Consider the following 25,710-nt stretch of genomic DNA (forward strand, 5'->3'; position numbering starts at 1 on the left):
TTAACAATTGCTTTCCGCAATTAATATTTATTACAGTTACCTCTGATACTTAATTATATATATATATACACACTTCCTTGATTTCAATGATGAATTCATCTGAAAAGCCATGAATTTACAATTAAACGCAAAAAAAAAAATTCCATGGATCGAAGCGTATAACCATAAATGTCAATTTAATTTTGGCGCATTAATTATTAATTTTAAGTTAAAATATAGTTTGATCATATGTATTTATATATATAAATAATATATACAGAAGGAGTAGTTTGGAATATGCAGAGAGGCCGGCCGGAAGGGGCATTGAATATGAGATTAATAATAATATTGCTGTATGGCATGCATGTATCTCATCACCAATCCCATCCAAAGAAGTCAGATTGATTGATGCTTTTACAATTAGACGCGTCATTCTCCCCCTCCCATTTTCAGATACCAAGACCCCAAACCCAACCCCCCCTAGCTTTTACAGAAAATCATTCCTCCCAAATTATTTAATTTTTATTATTGACAAATAAATATACATAATATAATGTCTTAAATGGAAATTGAAAAGGCCCCCCCCCTCCCCCCCCTTTCCCAAACTTCTTTCGGGTTTGAAAACGAGACTGTCTTTAATACTTTTAACAAAATAGGCCAAAAATCTCCACCAAACTGGCTCCTATTTTTGGCTTCTTTGTGGTATTATTATTATTATTATTATTTTAAATAAATAAAAAAAGACATAGAATCTTTTTGTACTGTTTTGAATTTGGCATTTTTTGTAACCTGCTTTAGCTAATTGTAGCTTCCACAGTCCCACGCAGTGAAATCTGCATTAAAATTGTATGCAATAGAGTTTTTCTTTAACGGGTAATTTCTATGATTCTATCATCTATACTATTTTATTAAGTTTGACACACTTTGAATAATTAATTTTGGTGTCATGATCTATTTTAATAATTTTATATTAATAAAATGTTAAAATTCTAATGCAAGTTATGTGTAGTTCAGTGGATATAGTCATTTTTTTACTGGAGTTTAGGTTATAGGTTCAATTCTTATCAATGTCATTTTTTTGTTCTTTTATTTTTAACTTATATATTAAAATTACAGTGTAGTTCCTCATTATTTCTTATAATTATATTTTGATCCTCATTTAAATATAAATAAAATGAATTATAAAAAATATTATACAAGAACGCATCGCGTGTGTCGATGTACTAGTTATTCATTAAGTAAGCAATGAAGAAATTGATTTGCAAGGTACTTGAAACATATCATTTACATCCAATTCGTCTTATATGAAAAATTCAAAATAAATTTTTATCTCAAATTTAGATCGTGTTTGAACCGACGACCGGGTTTTGAATTATTTGAATGACTAAAATTTAGGTGAATTAACATATAATTTGATATTCAGTCGAATCAAATATGTAAGCTGCAAATAAGTTCCATCAATCTAATTGGCTGATTACGTTAGACGAATTTCATTGGCATGGAAATAAGTGTTGCAAAGGAAGATTTTATTGCACATGACGACAACCTGAACTCAGCCAGCCGCCCTCCACCATCGGCGCATCGTAGTACGAGCCACCGCGGACCCATCGCCCCAGGTGTAAAAAATACACTCCCTAAAGTTTTCCTTTGGCGTGAACATTTGGTTAACCCACCTGGTGAGCAGTGTAGACACTGCACGTAGTCTCAGTAACTGATCGTGCGTGGTCCATGTGTACGGGCCTACAGTTGGATGGACCACAACTCCCTCGGCCGTTGGATTGGATTGGACTCATGGTATTGATGGGCTCTCAATTGGGCCTCTTTTATTACCAGATTGGGCTCAACATCCCACCCATCAACGTGATTAAAGGGAACCCGATCAGTAAATAAAATCGAATTTGAATATGACATAGCTTATGGAGACATGGTTCCACAAAAAAAAAAAAAAAACGTCTTCCGAGAAAATTATATTTGAAGGGACAAAATACTTCCAAAAAAATATATTTTTCACTAAACAAAAACTCATGTGGAATGTCCAAAATATTATTTTTCGTTGTAAAAGTATCATATTTTCTTAGCAAAGATTTTTTTGGGACGGTCTCACGCGTTAATTTTGTGAGACAGACTCATATTTGAGTCTTTCATTAAAAAATATTACTTTTATGTCAAAAATATTACTTATTATTATAAATATGAATAGGATTGACTGATCTAACAAGAAACCTACTATTTCTTTAGTTATGTAATGAAAAAATAGTATGTAATATACGTTGATTTGAGTGAAAACTATCATTAAAAATATTAATTTTAATTTTTATGTATAAAATATTATTTTTCACTAGGAAAATATCAATTTTGTTAGTTATATTATCAAGAAATTTTATGTAAGACATATTGATTCAAGTGAAAAATATTATTTTTTATATTAAAAGTATACCGTGTAATATATACTAGAGTGGGTGAAAAATATTATTTTCAATTGCAAAGAAATTATCACAATCTCAGACGGAGATCAACTCGGCCCACTTAACAGATAGATATATGACTATTGCACGTGATACCTACTATTTTCATTATTAAGCACAAAATTATTTTTAATAAATATTAACGCAAAAGAATTAGTCTTTTAAAACTTATACTTTTACATTTTCATATAATATTAATAATAATTAAAAAATTCTTATGAGACAGTTGAGACTTTTAATTGTGTGATACAAATATCAGAGCAATCTAACTCATAAAAAATAACATTTTTAATAATAATTATGAATCTGGTCAACTTATCTCAAGTATATAACTACATAAAAACAAGTTACTAACTACTCATCTATTAATTGTGTGATACAAATATCAGACGCAGTCAAACTCATAAAAAATAACATTTTTTATGATAATTATGAATCTGATCAATTTATCTCAAGTATATAACTCCATAAGAATAATCACTAACTTAATGTTTCATGAGTAGCCTTAAGTCAATACCGAAAAATAGCACCTAAATTTGATTATGAATTAAACTGCTTAAAACAAACGGCAATAAATTGGCCCACGAATAAATAGTACCTAACTTTGGATATGAATTAAACTGCTCAAAACAAATGACAATAAATTGGCCCACCAAACTTATTGGTGAAATTATGGATTTTTACTAATTAATAGTCCAAATTGAAATGTACAAGCAACGTGTGAAGCTCACCCCACACTTGGAAGCATGCGACGTCTCGTTGCTGTCCAAAGTTTCATGTTTTTACGTGGACGTAGTGTTAGAGCGCCCACGATAGAGTGTTAAATGGGCATTATAATATTTATTTAACACTTCTCTCATTATACTATAGGGTTTATTTAACATATCTCTCTATTGTGAGTGAGCATTATAACGACCGATCACAGGAGAGGGAGGGGCGTTCAAACCTCTCAATTCTTTTTTAATTGATCCCCACGATTTTTTACGAGTTGATGGATGTTATAATACCTACTCATTGCGGATGCTCTTATTCTTACTCCATCCCTGTCATTAATTTCGCGATATACATAACAACAAAAGTTTATTATTTTCAACTCGGACAAGTTTTTTTAAATAAAATATTTAATTGTACTTGTCCAATACAAAGTTGGCTCATTACGAAATTGTATATCACTGAGTTGCCAATCTCATCCAAATATGAACCAAATTTACGGTAATTTGTGATTTTAAATATCAGATCTTGTAGATAACACTCTCACCAAACTCTACACACAAACACGTGTATATATCACTATTTTACATATAAATATTATATTATCGAGTAGTTTTTTTATACGAAAAATCTAAAAATTATGGTAAAATCGAAAAAGTTTGGATGGTTCTTTATAAATCTTTTGATAAATTAATTAGAAGAGTTATTTAAGTACAATGATATTTTGTATTTTTATAAATTATGGTTGTTTATAATAATTTTTCTGATTAGAAGTATTGAACTTAATTATTTAAGATTGGGTAATAATTATGGAGATAGTTCTGTATTCTAGTGAATTTATTGTAATATGAGGGCATCTTATAGTTTATAACTAAAAAAATTTGTTACGAGATCGTTTCACGAAACAAATTTATGAGATGTTAAAAATATTATTTTTTTACTCGAAATATGTAGAAATCGATCTGTTTGATAAAAAAAACCTATTTTTTACAATATTATATTAAGATTTTAAGTTTGAGATGATGTTTAAAATGAGTTAAATGAGATGTCAATTGTTTTTAGGAAAAAAAATTAAAAAATTAATAACCACTTAAAAGCGAGAAACGATATTAAGCGCGTGGACGAGAATCGGCCACAACGAGAGTCGTGAAAGACCATCTTTCTTTCTTTCTTTCTTTCTTTCCTAATAGGATTGGATTGTGTCATTCAAGAATCCGTTTGGTAGCACCCAAAGCTGGGTTTATTTAAACCTCCTCTCGTCGTCCCATGCAAGATCAGCGAAACACCAAAAAATCACATAATCTCGTGACCTTAGAGTCACATACCTCAAAACAAACAAAAAAAGAAAGAAAGAAGAAAAACACCCAGAAAATCAGCTCTTCGACAAATATAAGCTAAAACCCGGTTCTTGTAATCAAGCGACATTGATGGACGCTCAAAATTGGGGGATGTGCCGAGAAACTGAAGCGCCGCATAATGTTACAATTAAAGGGATTCTGGGTTTGTTGATGGGCAGCATAGATTCTAATGAAGATGGTAAAGAAGTGATTTCTTTGGGCATTGGGGACCCAACTGCCTTTTCTTGTTTTCACACAACTTCATCTGCACAAGAAGCTGTTGTGGAATCGCTGCGTTCTGCTAAATTCAATGGATACGCTCCCACTGTGGGCCTTCCTCAAACCAGAAGGTAAAATTTCGTGTATTGTTATAATCGATATCGTAGATGAAGAAACTACTCTTGCACTCAATATTTGTGTTCGGAATTCGCACTGATTTGGGTGGTATCTGAGGAATTTCATTCAAGATGTATGTGTTTCAGTTTATTTTTTGGTGGAGTGCACATGTTCGATTAGCTTATTAGTTGTAGATTGGATTTCGTGGTTGCTTGTACTTCTAATTTTGTTTTTATTCAAACAACTTATAATCTTTCATTTTATAATTTGCATTTCTATTTACTGGTCAGAGAAGGTTCCGAGTGTGGCTGGCACCAGAACTTTGAATTACGGGAGACAATCAGAAAGTTTTATGCATGATAAGTAAATAAAATAGAAGGGGGAGTTGGATTTTAAGTTAATTGCACCCACCAAAATTTATAATATTATTTTCAGTCGAACTGGTGAATATTGCGCTCCTATCATATTTTTGAAATATCGGGGTTTTGTATTTATAAGTTCGTTGTTTTTTGCTGTCAACTTGAAGATGTTATAAATTAAGATGAGTTCACTTTTAGATATATAAGGAAGAACAAATTGAAGTATTGTGTTGTTGAGACTTGAGACTAAGAACTTCCACGAACTTCTTGAGTAAAAATATTTCGGTGCTCAAACGAAGGGGACGATTAAATGTTTTTCGAGCTAGCGTCTGTTTGACTGGGTTTGTGGTATAGTTTTCTTATGGATTGATCTTTTTCTGTAGCTCATATGGATTCTGTGGGTATATTTACCAATTCTGATCTATATTATACTGATTCCCAACAGAGCACTGGCAGAATATTTGTCCCGTGATCTTCCATACAAGTTATCGCTTGATGATGTTTATGTCACGGCAGGTTGTACACAAGCGATCGAAATAGCTCTGTCAATATTAACTCGTCCTGGTGCTAATATATTGCTTCCAAGACCATGTTTTCCGATTTATGAACTTTGTGCCGCATTTAGAAATCTTGAAATTCGTCATTTCGATCTTCTCGTTGAGAAGGGCTGGGAAGTTGATCTCAATGCAGTTGAAGATTTGGCAGATCACAATACTGTTGCAATGGTAATAATAAATCCCGGGAATCCATGTGGAAATGTATATACTTATCAACAGCTTAAGAAGGTACATTCATATTTTTTAATCAACTCATAGTACGAGTTCAATGCTTTACTTCATAAATTATATGGTCCCTTATTAATATCACATGAATTTAAAATAGATTGCTGAAGTTGCAAAGAGGCTTGGAATAGCCGTCATTGCTGATGAAGTTTATGGGCATCTTGCTTTTGGGTCTAATCCTTTTGTGCCCATGGGATTTTTTGGATCTATTGCACCAGTTCTTACTCTTGGATCACTTTCGAAGAGATGGTTAGTACCTGGTTGGCGCCTTGGTTGGTTGGTTACAAATGATCCAGATGGCATTTTAAAGAGCCCTAAGGTTTGTTTTACCCCTCTATTGTTCATGCATGTTTATATTCTAAATGCAACATTTGCATTGCAAATACCAAAATTCGAGTGTAGGTTCCTCGACCATAGCTTAAACATGCCATTTTTTGTTCATCTTTCCAGTTTGTTGAGCGGCTCAAGAAGTACTGCGACATTTGTGGAGGTCCTGCAACTTTCATACAGGTCAGAGCATCATTGTGTTGATGATTTTTCGTTTTTCGATCAAGAACTTAGAATAATATGTGTGTGTGTGTCATATATGCGCACATGCATATTATGTCGAGATGTTCTATTATTTTCCTTATATCTCATCACCACTTCTTTTTTGATGTATCAGGCAGCAGTGCCAACAATTATTAAGGAAACACAAGAGTTTTTCTTCAAGAAAACTTTAAATATGCTGAAGCAAACTTCGGATATTTGTTACGACAAGATTAAAGAGATCCATTGCTTTAGTTGTCCTCAAAAACCAGAAGGATCGATGGCTTTTATGGTGAGTATTCAACATCTTGAGTCTTTTATCAGTGAAATCGAATTTTCGACATGTAGCAGATTATTTTGATAATCACTTTGTTTAATGTATATTCATTCTATAATGTAGGTGAAACTGAATATTTCACTACTAAAAGATATTAGCGATGATCTCGACTTCTCTTTTAAGCTTGCCAAAGAGGAATCTGTCATAATTCTTCCAGGTAAATTTATAACGGATAATTTGGTTTCCACATCCCAAATTTTTCGACATACTGAACAACTCGAAGATTGTTCAGGAAGAACATATTTTTAAAAGCATCACACTTCAAAATTTGAGTACGCAACTCTTGAGATAATCATGTTGTGTTTTTGCAGGGTTAACTGTGGGTCTCAAAAATTGGCTACGAGTCACGTTCGCGGTCGAGCCATCTTCGCTGGAAGAAGCATTGGAGAGGGTGAAGCGTTTCTGTGAACGCCATTCCTCTATACAAAATGGATACTGATGATGGAAACATCCTTCATATTACTGTTTTTATCATATACCATAGATTATTATTTTTTTTAACTTGTGACATTAGACGGATCATATTTACAATTGCCATTTCCAATGTAACTAAAAAGAAAAGAGAAGGCTATATACTGCTTTCGTCAATAATTTTACACTTCTGTTTTGCTCTCTCCAAACCATTGACAAATTGTTTAGAGAGAACATCGATCATATTTATATCTAAAATAAGAGATACGTTTCATGCAAATGAGCCGAGAGACGATTTCATATAATTTTTTGTGTTACATATTTTATAATATAAATTTACAATCAGATTATTTATATTAGTCTGGACAACATAAATATGACAAGAATCTAAGAATTGAATGCCAAAGAGCTAGTGTACTCTCCATGTGCTAGGCCTGAAAGCTTTAAAAAATAATAACGAAGAAAGAAAGAGAGGATATGAGAATAAGAGATTAAGAGAGTAACACTCCTCACAAATTAAGCATGTGTAACACTCCTCACAAATTAAGCAACCACAAATTTATATTTAGTATGACTATTTATTAATCTCTATAAGCTTATAAATAATTCTAAATCTGCAATAAATCCACGATTCATTAAATTTTGGATACGTGGATAAGAGATTAAGAGAGTGATCGACTAAATTTATTTAAAACATCTTATAACTCCGATATTTTATAATATTTATTGTTTTGTTTTGAAAATAAATTGTTACAGCTTTTGAGTAAGCTTCTTTCAATTAAACAACTTAAAAGATGTTGATTTATTTGATATTATAAAGTATTTTTATTGTTCTAATTACTAAAAGGACGTTATACTATGAAAACAACATAAATGATATTATTTGACATATTTTTTTTTCAGAAAATAGTTTCAAATTAGTTTATGAAGCCAACATTTTAATTGATATTTTTTTTGTATAATTAAGAAAAAATAGTAAATAATTTAATGTTCTTTAATTTGTCAAAATTGTGTGAACAAAAACATTAGTAATATTGATTTTATTTGAGTATATGTCATCATTATATATTATTTAATGCACGAAAGATTCTTTCAAATAATTATTAGCGTATTAAAAAATTTACTTGCAGAAAAAATTAAAAAAATAACATCAACATTTAAAAAAAAAAAACAGGGGTCAGTATTTAGCATCGTTTGGTTTGTACGATAAGATAAATAAATGATATATAATATGAATGATTATAAAATAAAAAGTAATGATAAATAACACATTATGATAAATTATATGATGTTTGACATGATTTTAACTTGCTTAATTATTTTTGTTAATTATATTATAATTATTAAAATGTCCTCATCATATATTAATTAGTAATATATTCTTAAAATGAATGAATAAATAAATAAAATTTATAGAATTAATTTATTTAAAAAATTATAAATAAAATTAAATATCATATTAATTATTAAATTTTCATTAATTTCAATTTCTGAAACAACAAAAAAATTGATTAATATTATAAAAAATAATTAAAATTTGATAATAACATAAATATGCATTTATTGTGATAATTAAAATAGTAATACAAATTTGAATATTAAACAATGGTTAATAACAATTATAATATTAAGGTTAAAAATAATATAATAATAGTTAAAATATGATCAATAATAATTTAATTATTTATAATTATTTTAAACTTTAGGATATTAAATGAAAATTTAAATTAATCAAACATCATCCCTTCTCCCTACAATGGATTATATAATCATCAACAAGAGGATATTAATGCATACTGATACAGTGCGGGCTGAACGAACCTATAACAATCTTCATCATACACACCAAACACATGATAAGTGAAGGATTAAAAATCAATCAACTTTTATCATCTTAAAAATCAAAACAAAATTCCGCTTTAGATTTTGGAAAAAAGTTTGGGGAATGTTCAGGGATCTGATCTTCAGAAAGAAGGAAGATGAAACACTCGTTAACTAACAAATAAAGCTCGTGAGAATTCGCAGAAACTAAATGATTCAGAGGGAAGCAGAATAAGTAAAGCTCATGAGAATTCGCAGAAACAGAGTGATTCACAAGAAAACAAAGTTATGTTTTTTCATCTCGATTGAAAGATAAACCAGGCAAATATGTACTGCATATTCACAACATGCATGTGCATATATACACACATACAAACATTAATATTGCCAGTTTTTGGACCAGTTAATATTGCCAACTTTTAGGGTCCTTTTGTGGTGGTGACTGGTGAATCCGACTTGAAAAAACCCGAACCCAATTGGGCAAATAAGATGAAGATGAACTCTATGAAATGTGATTCCGGTGTTTCAGCCGGTATATTTCGGGGATTTGATTTCATAAGAACGGAGTAGAGGTTGACTCTTCTAATATCAAGGCAATACTCGATATGTCATATCTGATTTCTCTGAAACAACTAAAAAGTGTCATGGACGACATCCTATACCTATTATACAAGAACACAACTAAATTTAACGATATCAAACTAATCAGACAGTCTATAAAATTGGGTCGGTCTAATACGAAAAATGCTATCCGAAAAAGTCGGATACCCACCCCTAAACCCGAAACCCGAAAAGTCCGCCCCGTGTATATATAAGGAATCACAAGAGAAGAGAGGTGATAATAAAAAGGCAAATAAATGAAAATATCCAATCTGGCGGCAACGTTAGGTGGGAAAATAGCACTAAAAATCGAGAAATCAAATTCATCCAGCTAACCTCACCCTCTAGCATCAGCGCGTGTCACATTGTACAAACATAAACCACCCCGTCCACGACCTCAGTTTAACCCCAAAGCGCAACCCTTGGGGGTAGGTGGGAACCGGAAGAGAACTTGCTTCACAATTAAGAAGCGAAAATTCTCAAACAATCTGAGACAGTTAATTAATTCAACAAACATATTTTTTCTCAAGTTCAAATCATTAATCAATTATTATCAATAGAATGTAAGTATTAAACGCATAAAATAATTTCACCAGGTTCATTATTTATTCATTATTCTGTTTTTAATAAAACTCGAACTATAATATTTGAAATCACGACTTTTTCGAAGAAATTATAAATTTTTGTTTTTGTAAAATATATATATTATTGGATGAAACATGGAGTTATTGAGATATTAAATCCAAAATAATAAAAATCCGACCCCATATTAATCCGGCCAGAATACTTGAGAAAAAACAATAATGTATTTAACGGAATCTTTCCATCGGACCAAACGGGACTCATGGTCCCAATCTGTATCTCCCTGTATGTTGGAGCTTGAAGCCACGCGCTTAAAATCCGAGTGGGTAAAAGACCCCAAAAATATGTATATATACACGCTTCGTTGTGGACTACGAACCCTGGTCTCTCTATGCAGCTCCGCCCAGAAGTCTTCTGTTAGAGCTTTCTCCAACCAAAAAGCCCCATGGACAGTTGGCATCTTATTGAAAATGGGAAAAAACTGAGAACATCTCTGTGTACTCTGAAAATCTGGTCTCAATCTGCGATGCTGATTTTTGGTGTGAACAGATTTCGGGTTGAAATATTTATCTGTTAGGGTTTTTCCTCTGCATGATCAATTTATAGGACGGTCAGTCCTTCTTTGCCTCATTATATCTTATTTGCTCGTTTCCCGGGATACTTTGAACACAAAGATAAATTGATATCGAATCAACCTGTACGAGCTGTATATTGCGTCGCGTTGTGTGGATTATATAGGGGGCTGAGAGGGAAAAAGGAGATTGGTTGGAGTTTATATTGTAATTTTTTATTTTGTGTTAAGAGGTCTTTGATATGCGATTTTCGCAGTCTATTGGGAAGGACAAGAAATTTAGGAACAAGTTTAAGGGTAAGAAAAAGCACAAGAGATTGGACGCAATCTGTGAAAAAACTTACAATAGGAGTCACCAAGGGGTTCAAAATGTTGATTTGAATAAGCTTAATGACGTAGAGAAGGAATTGGAACTCCGAAGGAGCAGTAGAGCTCGGAGAGCTCCTGTATTACTGGATTCATCGCCTCGGCCTCCAAAAAAGAGGCAAAAGGTTAATGATCGTGGTGCTAGTAGTACTGAAAGTGTCAGAAGAGAATTCGGGCTGAAGTATGAATCACCTTGCTCTAGTTCTCCGAATTTGGATGGACGGAATGGTGCTTGGGGGTCAAGATTGAGATTCAAGGGAAAATGGACAAGTTTTTCTGGGAGTTCAAGAGGGGAGTCTTCTTTGAGAGGTAAAAGAAAACTATTTGATGGATTTAGAGAAGCCATGGAAATTCGATGTAATGATAAGAAAGTTGATATAATAGATGAAAAATCGACAGTTGTCAAGTCAAAAAGGCCAGGACGAATTAAAGCTTCCAATGTTTTGGCAAATGAGGAACTGGAGATCTGTTTGGCAGATGTTGAAAAGGATGATATAGAATACAATAGGGATGAGGTGTTTGAAGGGATGAATGAGGGTGACAGGTTACACCTGGAAATCAAGTTGCAAGTCAGAAGTGACATTGGAGCAAACAATGGTAATCTGGCTTCAGGTTTGAGTGAGAGAGAAGTGGCTGCCATTCAAAGGGAATCAGAATTGGGAGAAGGTCACAACAATGTTGACATTGAGATCAGGGCTGAAAATATGGGGATTAAAAACCTAGCATGTGATATTGTTCCTGAACAACAAGACATCGATGAAGCTGCAAGTCACCGAGCAAATGGTGATGGATTTCATGATAAACCTCCAGACGATGAGACATATGAAAACTTAAATAGAAAAGACAATGCTTTAGATGACGTGGATAGAAAACCAAGAATTAAACTAGGGAGACGCTGTGGTTTATGCGGGGGAGGTACTGATGGCAAGCCTCCAAAATTACTTGTGCTGGATGGGATGGGCAGTGACAATGAGACATATAGCGGGTCATCTGCTTCAGATGAATATAATTATGATGTATGGGATGGATTTGGTGATGAATTTGGATGGCTCGGACGGCTTTTGGGTCCTATCAATAATCGTTTTGGCATAGCAGGAATTTGGGTTCATCAGCAATGTGCTGTATGGAGTCCGGAGGTGTGTTTGGCATTAAAATTTTGTATTAATTGAATAGGGCACTCTTTTCATTGTTAACCTTTTCTGATACAGAGTTTAAAACTAAAGTTTCATCCTTCTATTGTTTTACATTATTTTTTATTGTAACCATCTCCTATCCTACTGTCAACGTAAAAAATTTAAGTGTGCTAGTAATGATGAAAAAAAGTTTCCCTCTGTCAGAGATGGACATTGGAACGAGAAGGGCCGTGTGCTGTATTAAACAGATGGGGTTTTATGTTTGTGTGTATATTTCTGTTTTTATGTTATCGGTTTATTTTTCTCACCACAAAAGTGATGTGGATAGTCTTGTTATTCTTGTAAATAAATATTTTGTTAGTATTATCATTTAATGTCTCATGATCAATTTTTCTTTAAACAAATTAACCATGTGAAGATTTTTTGCCTATCCATTATCTTTTGAGATGTATTTATTGAGGACAAGTTTCCCATGCACAAGGGAACGGTAATTCATAATAAATTTGTATATGCCTGTGGAATTTAATGGGACTAGTTTTCTCTGTTTTGGATTCTTATGGTTTTTATTTTAGTTGCTATGTTCAAGACTTCAATAATATCTATGCTGCCTAGCACCTTTTCTCTTGGTATCAATAGAAAATTTACGCGCCTACTTATTTTTACTCTTGTTTAAGATGCATTTGGTGTTTCATGTGAGCCTTGATACTGGCTTGGGTTTTGTATTGTTACGGAGTTCTCATAAGATACGTTTTTTCATTTCCTCTTTCATATACATATATATCTTTCAAGTACATGCGGCAATCTTTATTCAACTTAACCAATAGTTGTGTATTCTTTTCTTGTTGAGATTAGGCATCCAGATTTGCAAGATTAATCAGAAGGATGTTTTGTGTCTCATTTCACAATTTAAATTTATTAATGATTTCATTTATTGCAATAAAAAGATACTGATGCACATTAGTTCTTACTTCTATAGGTATAAGTATTAATGTCATTCAACAAATAGATAATAAAAGTCAAGGACAGTACTAGCTCGTATACGAAGTTTTAATCATCGAAAAGCATGTTGGACTGTGTTAAAGAGTCTCTGTTTCTTAATTCTCAGATCCTGATGTATCATTTTGCGGTACTTTATGAGAAATTTGGACTACATAACCTCGTTTATTTTGGTTGATTTGGTTTTTCCCTCGTGCTACTTTTTTTCAATTTATTTTTTTACTTGGGGTTCATGCTTGCTAGCATTCTTGTACCACACTTGAGTATTTTCCAGTATTATTATGAGTAAATAACTTTTCCGAACCAAATATTTTTCTGCATTTTGTTGCTTTATTAGTGTTGTTCTAGTGTTCATGTTCTCTCATTCCTAAATTATTGTTTTTTCAGCTTTGTTTTTGGATTTACACTGCTTTATGTGAGAGAGCTCTCTTCATTGTATGTATGATATTTGGGAAAAAAAAATTGGATGGTACATGTTTGGAATTTCCAGAGTATTTGACTATGTTTAAAAGCTGGTGTTTTAGTTACAAGGGATGTAGTGCAGCATTTTGTTCTGATCGCTAAAAAATAGTGGGGAGAGAAAAGAGTGGTTGCATAATTTTTGAACTCTGTGATTTTCCTTGTGAAGTGACGTGAAGTTCGAAAGAAGTGAAAAGCTTTGCAAATAGCCGTCACTGCCTAATTGTTTGTTTATGATGATACTTGTGTTATGTACTGCTTTGTTGCAAACTTTGCATTTATGTCTATTGTCCATAATATGAGCATGCACTGATTTAAACCATCTCACTCTTTGCTTTGGTACTCGGTGTGAATCTATCCAAATTTGTTGGGACTTTGCATTAAATCGTCTCAAGTGTTGCTTAATGATGGTTTTTGTGCTAACTAACTACAATTTTGGGTCTCTGATTTTTTTTATGTTTTAGAAGATGCACACTGAACATATTTGGCTTTTGATTTCTTTTGTTAAAGTGCTAGATTTTGTTTCTTCACGCCGAGACTTAATTTTGTGCAGCTACTCTTGACTTTTGTTTTCAGGTTTATTTTGCTGGTTTGGGCTGCCTGAAAAATGTTAGGGCTGCCCTTTACCGGGGAAGGATGCTGAAATGCAATCGCTGTAAGAGACCTGGAGCTACAATAGGGTGTCGTGTTGATCGATGTCCTAAAACCTACCACCTTGTGAGTGTCTCATATCTAGTATACTTTGCTCCCCCAGGTTTATTACCATATTGAATTTCTTTATCACTCTTTCTGTCTTCATTCTTTGCTTATTTAATTTTTTCCCTATTTTATGTTGGATGCTTTGTTGTTTCTTTAATGATTTGCTCTAATTTATAATATGGTTGATTGCTTAATTTTTTTAGCCATGTGCACGAGCCAAAGGTTGCATCTTTGACCATCGCAAGTTTCTCATAGCCTGCACTGATCATCGGCATCTCTTTCAACCTCATGGAATACAGAATGAACGTAGGTTGAACAAAATGAAGGCGAAAAAAATGAGGTTGGAAGTGCGAAAAATGTCAAATGATGCACATCGAAAGGATATTGAAGTGGAAGAAAAGTGGTTAGAGAACTGTGGGGAGGATGAAGAGTTTCTGAAACGAGAAAGCAAGAGGCTTCATCGAGATTTACGGAGAATGGCACCTGTTTACATTGGAGGTAACAACTTTGAAAAAAGAGAGACCCAATTTCAGGGTTGGGAATCTGTTGCTGGGCTGCAGCATGTCGTCCAGTGCATGAAAGAGGTTGTCATTTTACCACTGTTATACCCAGAGTATTTTAAAAATCTAGGTCTTACACCTCCAAGGGGAGTTCTGTTGCATGGATATCCTGGAACAGGTAAGACATTAGTTGTGCGTGCACTGGTTGGTTCCTGTGCTCAAGGGGACAAAAGGATTGCGTATTTTGCACGCAAAGGTGCAGACTGTCTTGGAAAATATGTTGGTGATGCTGAGCGTCAGCTAAGACTTTTGTTTCAAGTAGCTGAGAAATCTCAACCTTCTATAATTTTTTTCGACGAGATAGATGGTTTAGCCCCTTGCCGCTCTAAACGGCAAGATCAAACACATAGTTCGGTTGTATCCACTCTGTTGGCCTTGATGGATGGCTTAATGTGCCGAGGTTCAGTTATTGTAATTGGAGCTACTAATCGTCCCGAAGCAGTTGATCCTGCCTTAAGGAGGCCTGGAAGATTTGATAGAGAGATTTATTTCCCACTGCCTTTGATGAAGGACAGAGAAGCTATTCTGTCTTTGCACACTCGGAATTGGCCGAAGCCAATTGGTGGATCATTGCTGAAGTGGGTAGCAAAGCAAACTGTGGGATTTGCTGGTGCTGATCTGCAGGCTCTTTGTACGCAAGCTGCTATAGTTGCTTTAAAGAGGAGCTTCCCCTTGCAAGAGGTTCTCTCAGCTGCTGAAACTAGTGCATCTCAGGGTAAGTTTCCTCCCATTCCTTCCATTTTGGTCGAGGAGAGAGATTGGTTGCAAGCTTTTTCGTGCGCACCACCTCCATGTTCTCAAAGAGAAGGTGGAACTGTTGTAAACAATGTGGTTTCTTCACCCCTGGACATCCATCTAGCTCCTTGTCTTCTGCAACCACTGACGAGATTGCTAGTTCTCCTGAATCTAGATGAACACATCTGGTTGCCGCTGCCTCTCAACAAGGCTTCTACATTGGTTAAAAATGTGATTGTTTCTGCTTTGGACAGGCGGAGAGTGCAGGGCGATAATTGGTGGTCACATGTCGATGATTTGCTTCAAGAAGTGGATGTAATAGATGAGATTATGAAAAATTTATCCCTTGCAAATGTTCTGGTCGGAGAAAATACGATTTACAGTTCTGATGTTACAGAGGACGATACTAATGAGACTTATAGTGCATTTTACCCTCCCGACCTTCAGAACGTTGGTTCTCACACTGTGCTTCGAAGAAATATGTCTTACACAACATACAATAAATCCGGATTTCACATGCTGATTTCTGGAAATCCGAGATCTGGCCAGAGGCATCTTGCATCTTGTCTCCTTCACTGTTTTGTTGGCAATGTTGATATTTGGAAAGTGGACTTGCCTAGTATCTCTCAAGAAGGTCATGGAGACATGGTCCATGGGTTGACACGAATACTGAGTATGTCTAATTTTCCATTCCAACCACTAAAATTCAATTATTTGCAGCATAGCAGGAAAACTGCTAACTTTATCAACCATGCTGGCATTTATGTCCTGCAAGCTATCTTTCTGAAACCTCTGTTTTGTCTTCTATACAGCACAATATATGCTTCTGAAATTGCAGTTTATAAATTAATTTCAGGATGCATATCATGTGAGGTTTTTGCAAGCTTAGAATGAGTCGTTCCTCGGTTAGTAATAGCATGGACTGCAACTGGTTGTGCTAGGTATCCAGAACCTGCTTTGAATAAACAAAGTTGCTTTAGTTGGTTTATTTTAAAGTTTTATTATTTATACCCAGTTGCATGTAGAAGTATGAGGATTTGGTAAAATATTCAAGTATCTTGAATCTGTTAAGATTTGAGTGGTTATTGGATTTCGTCATTGTAAGTTTTTTCGTTTCTTGATGTTTTGTATGCAGTCATTGCCAATGAATTTATGCACATATAAAGATGCATCTGCCATGCTCATGACATTTTATATTTTAATAATTAATATTTTTTTAGTGTGGGAATTAAAATAGTCAAGGCCCCTTCATGTTTCTATATTTGGACTGTTGATATTTGACCGCAGGAATGGAAGAAGAATACTGTGACATTGCATTGAGATGATATTTTGTTTGCTTAATGGCTAATGTAATCTATGAATCTGACGTTGTTTGTGTGAAATTTAAGTACATATCTGGCCTATCTCTACTCCACTGAGTAATTTCCTGATACAAACTCAAAACACCAATTATAAAAGAAATTTTAATTTAATTAACTAAACTAGAAAGTCATTTAATTTAAATTAAATGAAACTGTTAGGTATCAAAGAAAATCCATTTTGGCATCCCCCTCTTTTTATATGCTATTTCTTTAACTACCCTATTTGGACCCAGCCCACTATCCCTCAACCCAAACCCGGAACAGTTCCCCTATTATTTTGGTCTCGGGGTACAATTTTTCAGAAGCAGGAACTTGTTGGGTTCAAATTTGAGTTTTTTTTCCCTTTTCCATAGATATTATTTGCATCGCCTCCTCTTTTCTCTATACAACTCTTTGTATAGTGAATTGCATTTGTCCTTTCTTGTTATTTTTTTGTTTCTCATTACCCTATCCATTCTTTTGTTTTTTTTGGATAGGAAACTTACATTACCCTATCCATTCATTTACCCAAGTGCTGATACAAGACATGGTAACCAGAATCTAGTTCATAACACCAGCTTTTGATTTTCAAATATTTATATGAAAAGTTTAACTCAGGTTTCCCATTTTCATCTTGAGGAAGCAATCGTTATTTTATATATATCATACCGAGGAAGTGCTACTTGAAATAGTTGATAGTGATATATGATTGTTATGATTTTTCTTTTTTAAAAATTTTAGTCGAAGAATATGATCACTTTCATTGTTTATCATGTCAGTGAGATGCGCTGGTACAAATTTGTGTATGATATATATGCCAAGAATCAATTTGTGGGCTATCGATTTGTGTAATGAAGCCAGAGAAGGCAACTATGATTTATCTTCAATGGAACCTCGATCCCCTGAAAATTCATCTTCGGAGGGGAAAAGTGAAATCGACATGGAACGTGACGTGTGTCCTGTTAAAGTCTCATATCTTTGGACCTTATTCATCAAGCAGGTGGAATCTGTGTGTGTAAATACATCCTTGATAATTCTGGTATGTTCTTTTTGCTTTTCTCTGCATTGTCAATTGTGCATTAAGAATTCTCATAGCACATTTTCCGTTTGACAGGCCACGTCGGAATTGCCACTATCATTATTGCCTCATAGAGTTAGGCTGTTTTTTATGAGTGATGTTGCAAGTATCTTGGGTCCTCTGGACCATAAGGTGCCGCATTTCTCTGTGCAGCTTGACGGGATGTTTGATCATGATAAGGCGGTTAATACATTTGTTGCCAGATTGTCAAAGGATATGGTGCAGCACTTCCTTGTCTCAATTTATGGTAGATATCACTCTCGTAGGAACTCATTGGATGAGAAAACTTATGATATGGTTGACAGTGTTGTGGATAGAGCTTGTGATGGTAAATTCGGTCCGGTCCAGTCCCTCAGTCCAGTTCCATTGACAAATACAAGTATTAAAGGAAAATCAAGCTTGCTGTTAGCAATCTCACTTGTAGGCTATCAGATTTTATGCTATCCTCATTTTGCTGAACTTTGTTGGGTCACATCCAAGCTGAAAGAAGGTCCTCATGCCAACATGAATGGACCATGGAAAAACTGGCCCTTCAATTCTTGCATTCTTCGTCCAATCAATTCGACGGAGAAGGCAGTGGCTGCCTCTGGTTCCAGCAATATCAGAAGTAAAGAATCTGGTTTAATTAGAGGACTTGTTGCTATTGGTTTATCAGCATATAGAGGTGAATACACCTCTCTCAGGGAAGTCTGCTATGATGTTCGGAAAGTTCTAGAAATTCTTGTTGAAAGAATTGATGATAAAGTTAAAGCTGGAAAAGACAGAACCCAGTTTATTCGTCTCCTATCACAGGTTGCTTATCTCGAAGACATGATTTTCAGTTGGGCATATGCCATACGCAGGTAATGCTTCTATATTTCTCTGTTTGCTGTGATTATTTCAGTCCTCGTCTTCTAAGAAATGGTCTTATTTCCAGTTTGGAGGTGGATCCTTGTGTTTCAGCGGCAACCGCCAAAGTTTGCGCGGGATCCTTGGATAGTGATGATGTCTGCAAGCATGGTACTTCTCAAGGTGATGGCTTTGGTCTAGAAGTTTGTGACAGAATCATGCATGGACCAAAACTACTTGAAGAAAGTCTGCAGGACGTTACTGCTACAGAAGGTGGACCTGCTGATACAGCTAGAGTTAATGATGATCTGTTAAATGCTGTTGATGGAGTGGAGGATTTCAGAAAAGTTCCTCCCCAGCAAGTTGTCCTGGATCATCCTTCCCATTATGAAAGCAGTTTGCCACCAAATGATATTAATTTAGAGTGTCCAGAGGCTGAAATTGCCAGAGATGAGACAGAATTTGGAGGGACTGCTGAATCGTTCGAACTTTCCAATGGTTTTGCAGAGAATCGCTGTCATATCCTTGTAGATGGTCAATGTGAATCCGGTGAAAAGCATGGTTTTGAGTTTTCTTCTGCAAATGCCACTAACCTGGCTAGTGATCTGTCATCGACTAAAGTTCATATCTTATACAAAGATACGTCTTTGAAGCATACCTATTTCACCAATGGTTCTGTCACGTGCTTTTACCAATGTTGTCCTGACTGCATTGTCAACCTCCAGAATCTATTGCTGAAAAATATAAACATCGAATGGCAACAAAAAGGAAGTGATACGGCTTTGGAGGATGTTCATGATTTTCTTTCCACGTTATCTGCTAATCTGCACTTAACACTGAGCAAGCTATCTAAGGGTGAATTATCGTGTGCTGGTAGAACACCAGACACCAAGTATGAGAAACAACTCCAGTGTAACAAATGCAGGGAAACACTTCTTCCTGAATGTAAAAGCTTGGAACGAAAATTGATGATGAACTGTGGTTGTCATGCAAAGACTGAGAAAGTAGCTAGAACAGATCATTCTCGGATTTCATCTGGGCTAAATTTTAGCTTCGTGTTTAGGGACGGCGTGCTGGTTAGTTTAGATGAAGGTATAGATGCTTCATATCATTGTAAATTTGAGCAATTATGTCTTTGTTTCCTGATAGAGTGGTTGGTAACGAGCAAGCAAGAAGCCTTTTGATTCATGTCATGTCGCCTATGGCTTCAGTACACATTGGTTTTCGCAAATTTTGATAAGACTTGCGGAAACATAAGTAGAATGGAACTCCAAGGATGTAAATGCATACGCTTTAACAAAAGAATGGAGAAATTATATTATTGTACAATGGTTTAAATGCGCAAAAGGTTCGGAATATATTAATATAATGTACACACACACACACCAAATCATTTGTTACAACGCTACATATGAGTCTAGGGACCACATTCAAAAACACCAAGTTTTTTTTGGCATGCAAACTTCGAGTAGTCAATTCATGAGCCACTTAGTTTGCGGATTGACTGAGAAAACGGTTTGTGGTCGATGTCCGGATGGAACATGTGCCTGGTTCTCGGTCCAACCGATCGATCCGGCCCGATTTTGAAAACATCGATTCCAACTACTTTTGCAATGAAACATGGATGGAGCCATATATAATAGTGTCGATTGACCCCCTCAATTTCAAGTTTTCCCAACTACACTATCTAATTTTTTTTGGAAGCAATTTTGTGAACAATAATAATATGGAAATCCTCCTAAAAAATTTATGAAATTGAATATCTATAAATTTTTATCGCTCATATCATCCACGTCCTTTAATAACCTATCAAAATTTTTTTTAAAAAAAGTGGATGTATAATGTATTATTCCTCACTTAATGTCAATAACGAGACAAAATCAGCAAAAGGTTAACGTTCTTAATCCCAAAAGTAAAAAAAAGTGTAATGTGTTTATGAAATCTTTTACGTTCCATGTTGTATTTGCTACCAATTACGAGAAATTCTTGATACCACACACACACACACACTTGAATAATATAGCATTGATGACTATAGCTTGACGTCGTGAATTGTTGTGTGCATTTTAGTAAGTTGACCAATGATCACGTTAAAAATCTTACGATCTTTAGGTTAATTAAATATGGCAAAAATGTTTTTATTTATTTATTTGTTGAAAAAACAAAATTTGCGATTGGAAAAGAGAAACCATTGCTTGTATTATAATAATAATAAATAAATAAATATAAAATCTACAACTGATTAATATGGCATACGTGACGATTATTTTGACACGTAATCATGCGTGCATGCATGCATGCGTGGGAATATAAAAACCAAACCAAGCACCGTTGTGATATCCGCCATTGAAATGTCTGAAATAATCAAAGTCAAGAAGCACTTGCTTCAGGTAGCCATGTTTCCATGGCTCGCATCCTCTCGATCGAGCTAGCCAAACGAGGCCATCGAATCTCCTATTCGGTCCCACACAAAGCTGTGCTTCAACTCGGCAGGAACAATCAGCACCCGCATCTCATCAAGTTCTCTATCCCGTAACTGTACCTAATGTCGAAGGCCTCCCACGTGGCGTCGAAACGGCTTCAGATATTGACCTCTCTGACAACTATCTACTTGCTATATATAGCTTTGGACGCCATGTCCAACCAAGTGGAGGCCCTTTTGCTCGGCCTCAAACCCAATGTTGTGTTCTACGGCGCAGCTTATTGGATCCCGAAGCTTGCTCCTGTCGTTGGGTTCAAAACTGTTTTTTACATGGTCGTGGGAGCTTCCTGAATAGCTCCAATTATTCCCGGCCGAGAGGTGAAGCCAACAGAACAGTATCCTTCCGATACCATAAAGCTCAGTCGAAGATATTCATGGTCTGTGAAAACCCGAAGTTTTGGTGCAATCTCAGCGTACGACTGCGTCTTCGGGGAGTTGCAGGGCTGCAACTTGATTTCGATAAAGATATAACGTGAACTGGAAGGTTCCATGCGCGATTACCTGTCGAGGCAGTATAATAAACCAGTTGTTCTAACTGGGCCGGTTTTGCCGGAGACTCCGAAGTGTGGATTGGAGGAGAAGTGGGCCAAGTGGCTGTCTAGCTGAGTCGATTCAAGACGAAATCCATAGTTTAATCCGCGTTCGGAAGCCATCAAATCTGCAGAAGAACCAGTTCCAAGAAATACCTTTTGGTTTCGAGATGACTAGACTTCCGTGCCCTTTCCAAACCTGAATGAGCAAATTCCATAGAAGTGGCGCTGCCGGATGGATTCTCGGAGAGGGTTGGAGACAGAGGAGTGGTTGGGTGCAGCAGAATCAGATTCTGAACCACTCGTCCGTCTTCTTCAGTCACTGCGGGTTTGGATCCATGTGGGAGTCTTTGCTTAGTGATGTTCAAATGGTGCTAGCTAGTTCCATGGATGCCGGACCAAATCTTAATCACGCGGCTTCTTGCGGAGGAGCAGAAGGTGGCAGTGGAAGTGGAAATGGGCGATCAAGTTTGCCATGGATGAGGAAAGTGAAATGGGGAATTTGATCAAGAAAAATCACAGCAAATTTTTAGAAATTTGATTTCACGTTTAAAAATAAATACTATCAAATATTAAAATAAATCGATATTACTATTTTTAAATACATTGTTTAATAATATTATTTATGTAAATTCTTATATTAATTTTTAAAATTAAAAATAGTAGTGTTTTTTTTTAAAGTTACTTGAAGTATTTTGTGGAAAAAAAAAACTGTTTTAAAATCACATCTTTCCAAACACCTAAAATTAAATTTTCAATTCTAAATCTCAAAATATTTTATAACATCCAAACACACAGTTGTATATTTATATTCAAAATTTTGTTCCATAGTAAAACCAAACATCCCAATCGTCGATATTGGAATATAATATTTATTATTTAAAAAATTAGTGTGTGACATATATTTATATTATTACATTAACGCCTTATAGGAATGACTCAAAATTTTAAATCGAGCATGTACGTTGTGAGACGGACTCACGAATTTTATCTGTGAGACGGGTCAATCCTACCGATATTCACAATAAAAAATAATATTTTTAGCATAAAAAGTAATATTTTTTTATGGATGTCCTAAATAAGATATCCGTCTCACAAAATATGACCCGTGAAATCGTCTCACACAAGTTTTTGTCTTTTAAATCGTCAGAAAAATGAAAAGTCACATATGGGTGGGTACGTGTCTATTGAATCATATAAAAAAAATAGAAATACGGATACTCTTTTCTGGACACTCTTAGGAGTTCAAATAATTAACGATTGATGTTTTTGAGTCAATGAAGTAGATGAACGTTTGACCAATGATAGTAAGTTGGATTCTCTCTAACAACATTTTCTTAGACGACAACATGAGGATTTTCCCAGTACTCTTTATCTTGCTAATATGTTTTACAAGTTATTGTATTAATCCGAGGTTTACGCAGTAAACATATCATAAAAAATTAATAATTATTATTATTATTATTAACCATGCTTCTATTCTGTCTTGATCGTCATTCGTGGGTCCAACACTTCCAACTCTTAATGGGTCCTTGGCAAAGAACCTTCAGGGGAAGACATTTTGGGCTAAAATGTGGCCCGATTAAATAGGAAACGTGGGCCTTCAGTTGTGTTGTCTAGTTTTCGGCTGTATAAGTAAGGCCCAATTTATAGCAACATTATCAAATCCTTGGAAACTTACCAACCAATCCCTTCAGGTTGGTTTCAACTCAAATCCCGAGATGTTTGAAGTCAGTTCGCACATGTAAACCTCGTTGTCTGAAGAAATTCGTATTATATTATTTATTTTAGATGTTTACATCATCTTCAACTACAAAATCTATCTTAATATAAACTTTACACTAAAATAGTGCGATTTCTGCACTAAATACAACATTCATCTTCAACACATTTACTTCAAATCTTACATCAAAAAAAATATTCTCGAAATATTCTTTTATATCTAATTCATTTACTTCAAGTCTTTGTATTTGTATTTGAATTATGTGTTTCAAGTTGTATTTGTATTTCGATTATATTTTTCAATTTATTTATGAATTGTATTGTTATATTAAATTTTTTGCATTTGTATTAAAATTATATTAATTATAAATCATTAAATCAAATTTGTCTTTAATTAATAATAAGTAACATAAATAAATAAATATTTTAAAAATCAACAATTATTATTTTTAAATTTATATGATTAAATATCTAATTATTAAAATAATAAAATAAATATTATATTATTATTTAAATAATATTTATAATTTTAAATATAAATATTTATAATAAATACAAATAAAAAAATTTTAAAAAAAGAAACAAACCCCCTGCGCCTTATTGGCGCAGAGGTCTCCCCTGCGCCAAGCGTAGCCCCCGTTGGAAGAAGAAAGACATCATCAGTCTCGAAGATGTTCTTAAAGGATAGTTCGATGCAACTTGCGTATTTGTTGTTACATTTTTTGGATTCAAGCTCTCTCTCCCACTTGTAATACCTATGGAACCAGTAGTTGTTATATTTTGATGTACACTAAGGTACCGTTTGGTTCATGGTATGGGATATATAGTACAGGGATAAGTAATATTTTGTAATAATAAAATAAATCTAAAATGATAGTTAATATAGAGTTTGATTTGATTGATTTGTTTGATTAAATTTGAGATAATATGATATTACCATTTTGTCCTTGTTGAAAATATTAATAGAATATTAATAATATTATTTATTAAGGGTAATATCGTATTTTTATATTATTGATTTGATTGATGTGAGATAAATAATTACGAATTTGATTGATGTGAGATAAATGATTAATAATATGATTGATCGAGATAAATAATATTTGTACAGAACAAGTGGTAAGATAGGACTATTTATATGACAAACGGTGTAAGTAAACTTTTAGGTTAATGTATTAGTCAACAAACCAATAATCAGATAAATCAAACTTTTAATAATTGATGAAATATTCACCAATTTAATTAACTCGAGATACCTTCTTTCTAACAGGAGACGACAATGTGTCAGATATTTAGTAGCGGGACTAGCCTTAACAGCCATAAACAGTGGAATTGCACGTGGGATGAGCTGGCATGATGTTTTCACATCCAAAATTTCTAACCCTATCATTCCTGTATTTATGCTTTAAAGCTTGCAACAGTAAGGAGATATAAATGATATGGTTTGGGGATGTTTGGAGTATCTTGAAGAATATCTGTCTAAAATATTTTATTTACAGATAAGAAAATTTTAAGGTTATAATATAAAAGACCATCAAATTTTTTTTAAAAAAATTGGTGAATCTAAAAGGTGTAACAGTGATTAAATGCCTCTCTTGTCAACCAACAAGAGGAATGTAACTCGATGCTAATTTTCAATGTATATTTCCTACAATCTCTCTACAAAATTAATTTCTTTTTTACGATATACGAGAGAACGAAGAGAAATACCCTAAATATAGTATATCATTATCGACTTTGGGTAAAGAAACACGTACAGAAAAAACGACCGTCCAAGTTCTTCGAAATCAAGTTGAATTACTCTCAAAAGCAAGTTGGTAGGGGAAAGAGTCGAAACCAACTAGATGTATTTTGATTCTTTTGAACAAATTGGGCATAAGTTATATTAATTTATTGATCTATATACTATAAAAGTGTAGATAAAGGACATTATTTTTCGATTGTGCAATGACAAAATTAACCT

General features: G+C 34.2%; 2 protein-coding genes and 1 pseudogene across 2 annotated transcripts; all 3 read left to right on the forward strand.

Moving 5' to 3' along the window:
- Window positions 1-4,375: 4,375 nt before the first annotated feature.
- Window positions 4,376-7,401, forward strand: LOC142519336 (putative aminotransferase TAT2). Its single transcript, XM_075622318.1, has 7 exons — window positions 4,376-4,842; window positions 5,633-5,972; window positions 6,070-6,288; window positions 6,420-6,479; window positions 6,634-6,789; window positions 6,898-6,991; window positions 7,146-7,401. Exons 1-7 carry the CDS (start codon window positions 4,583-4,585, stop codon window positions 7,271-7,273), a joined length of 1,257 nt encoding a protein of 418 aa, XP_075478433.1. The 5' UTR covers window positions 4,376-4,582; the 3' UTR covers window positions 7,274-7,401.
- Window positions 7,402-10,622: 3,221 nt separating this feature from the next.
- On the forward strand, window positions 10,623-20,342 carry LOC142519082 (uncharacterized). Its single transcript, XM_075621985.1, has 6 exons — window positions 10,623-12,321; window positions 14,350-14,490; window positions 14,676-16,440; window positions 17,887-18,146; window positions 18,222-19,027; window positions 19,102-20,342. Exons 1-6 carry the CDS (start codon window positions 11,062-11,064, stop codon window positions 20,195-20,197), a joined length of 5,328 nt encoding a protein of 1,775 aa, XP_075478100.1. The 5' UTR covers window positions 10,623-11,061; the 3' UTR covers window positions 20,198-20,342.
- Window positions 20,343-21,318: 976 nt separating this feature from the next.
- Window positions 21,319-22,566, forward strand: LOC142518482 (UDP-glycosyltransferase 79B3-like; annotated as a pseudogene).
- Window positions 22,567-25,710: the final 3,144 nt, after the last annotated feature.

The sequence above is a fragment of the Primulina tabacum genome, chromosome 11 (assembly GCF_025594145.1).
Source record: "Primulina tabacum isolate GXHZ01 chromosome 11, ASM2559414v2, whole genome shotgun sequence".
In the NCBI taxonomy this organism is placed as follows: domain Eukaryota; kingdom Viridiplantae; phylum Streptophyta; class Magnoliopsida; order Lamiales; family Gesneriaceae; genus Primulina; species Primulina tabacum.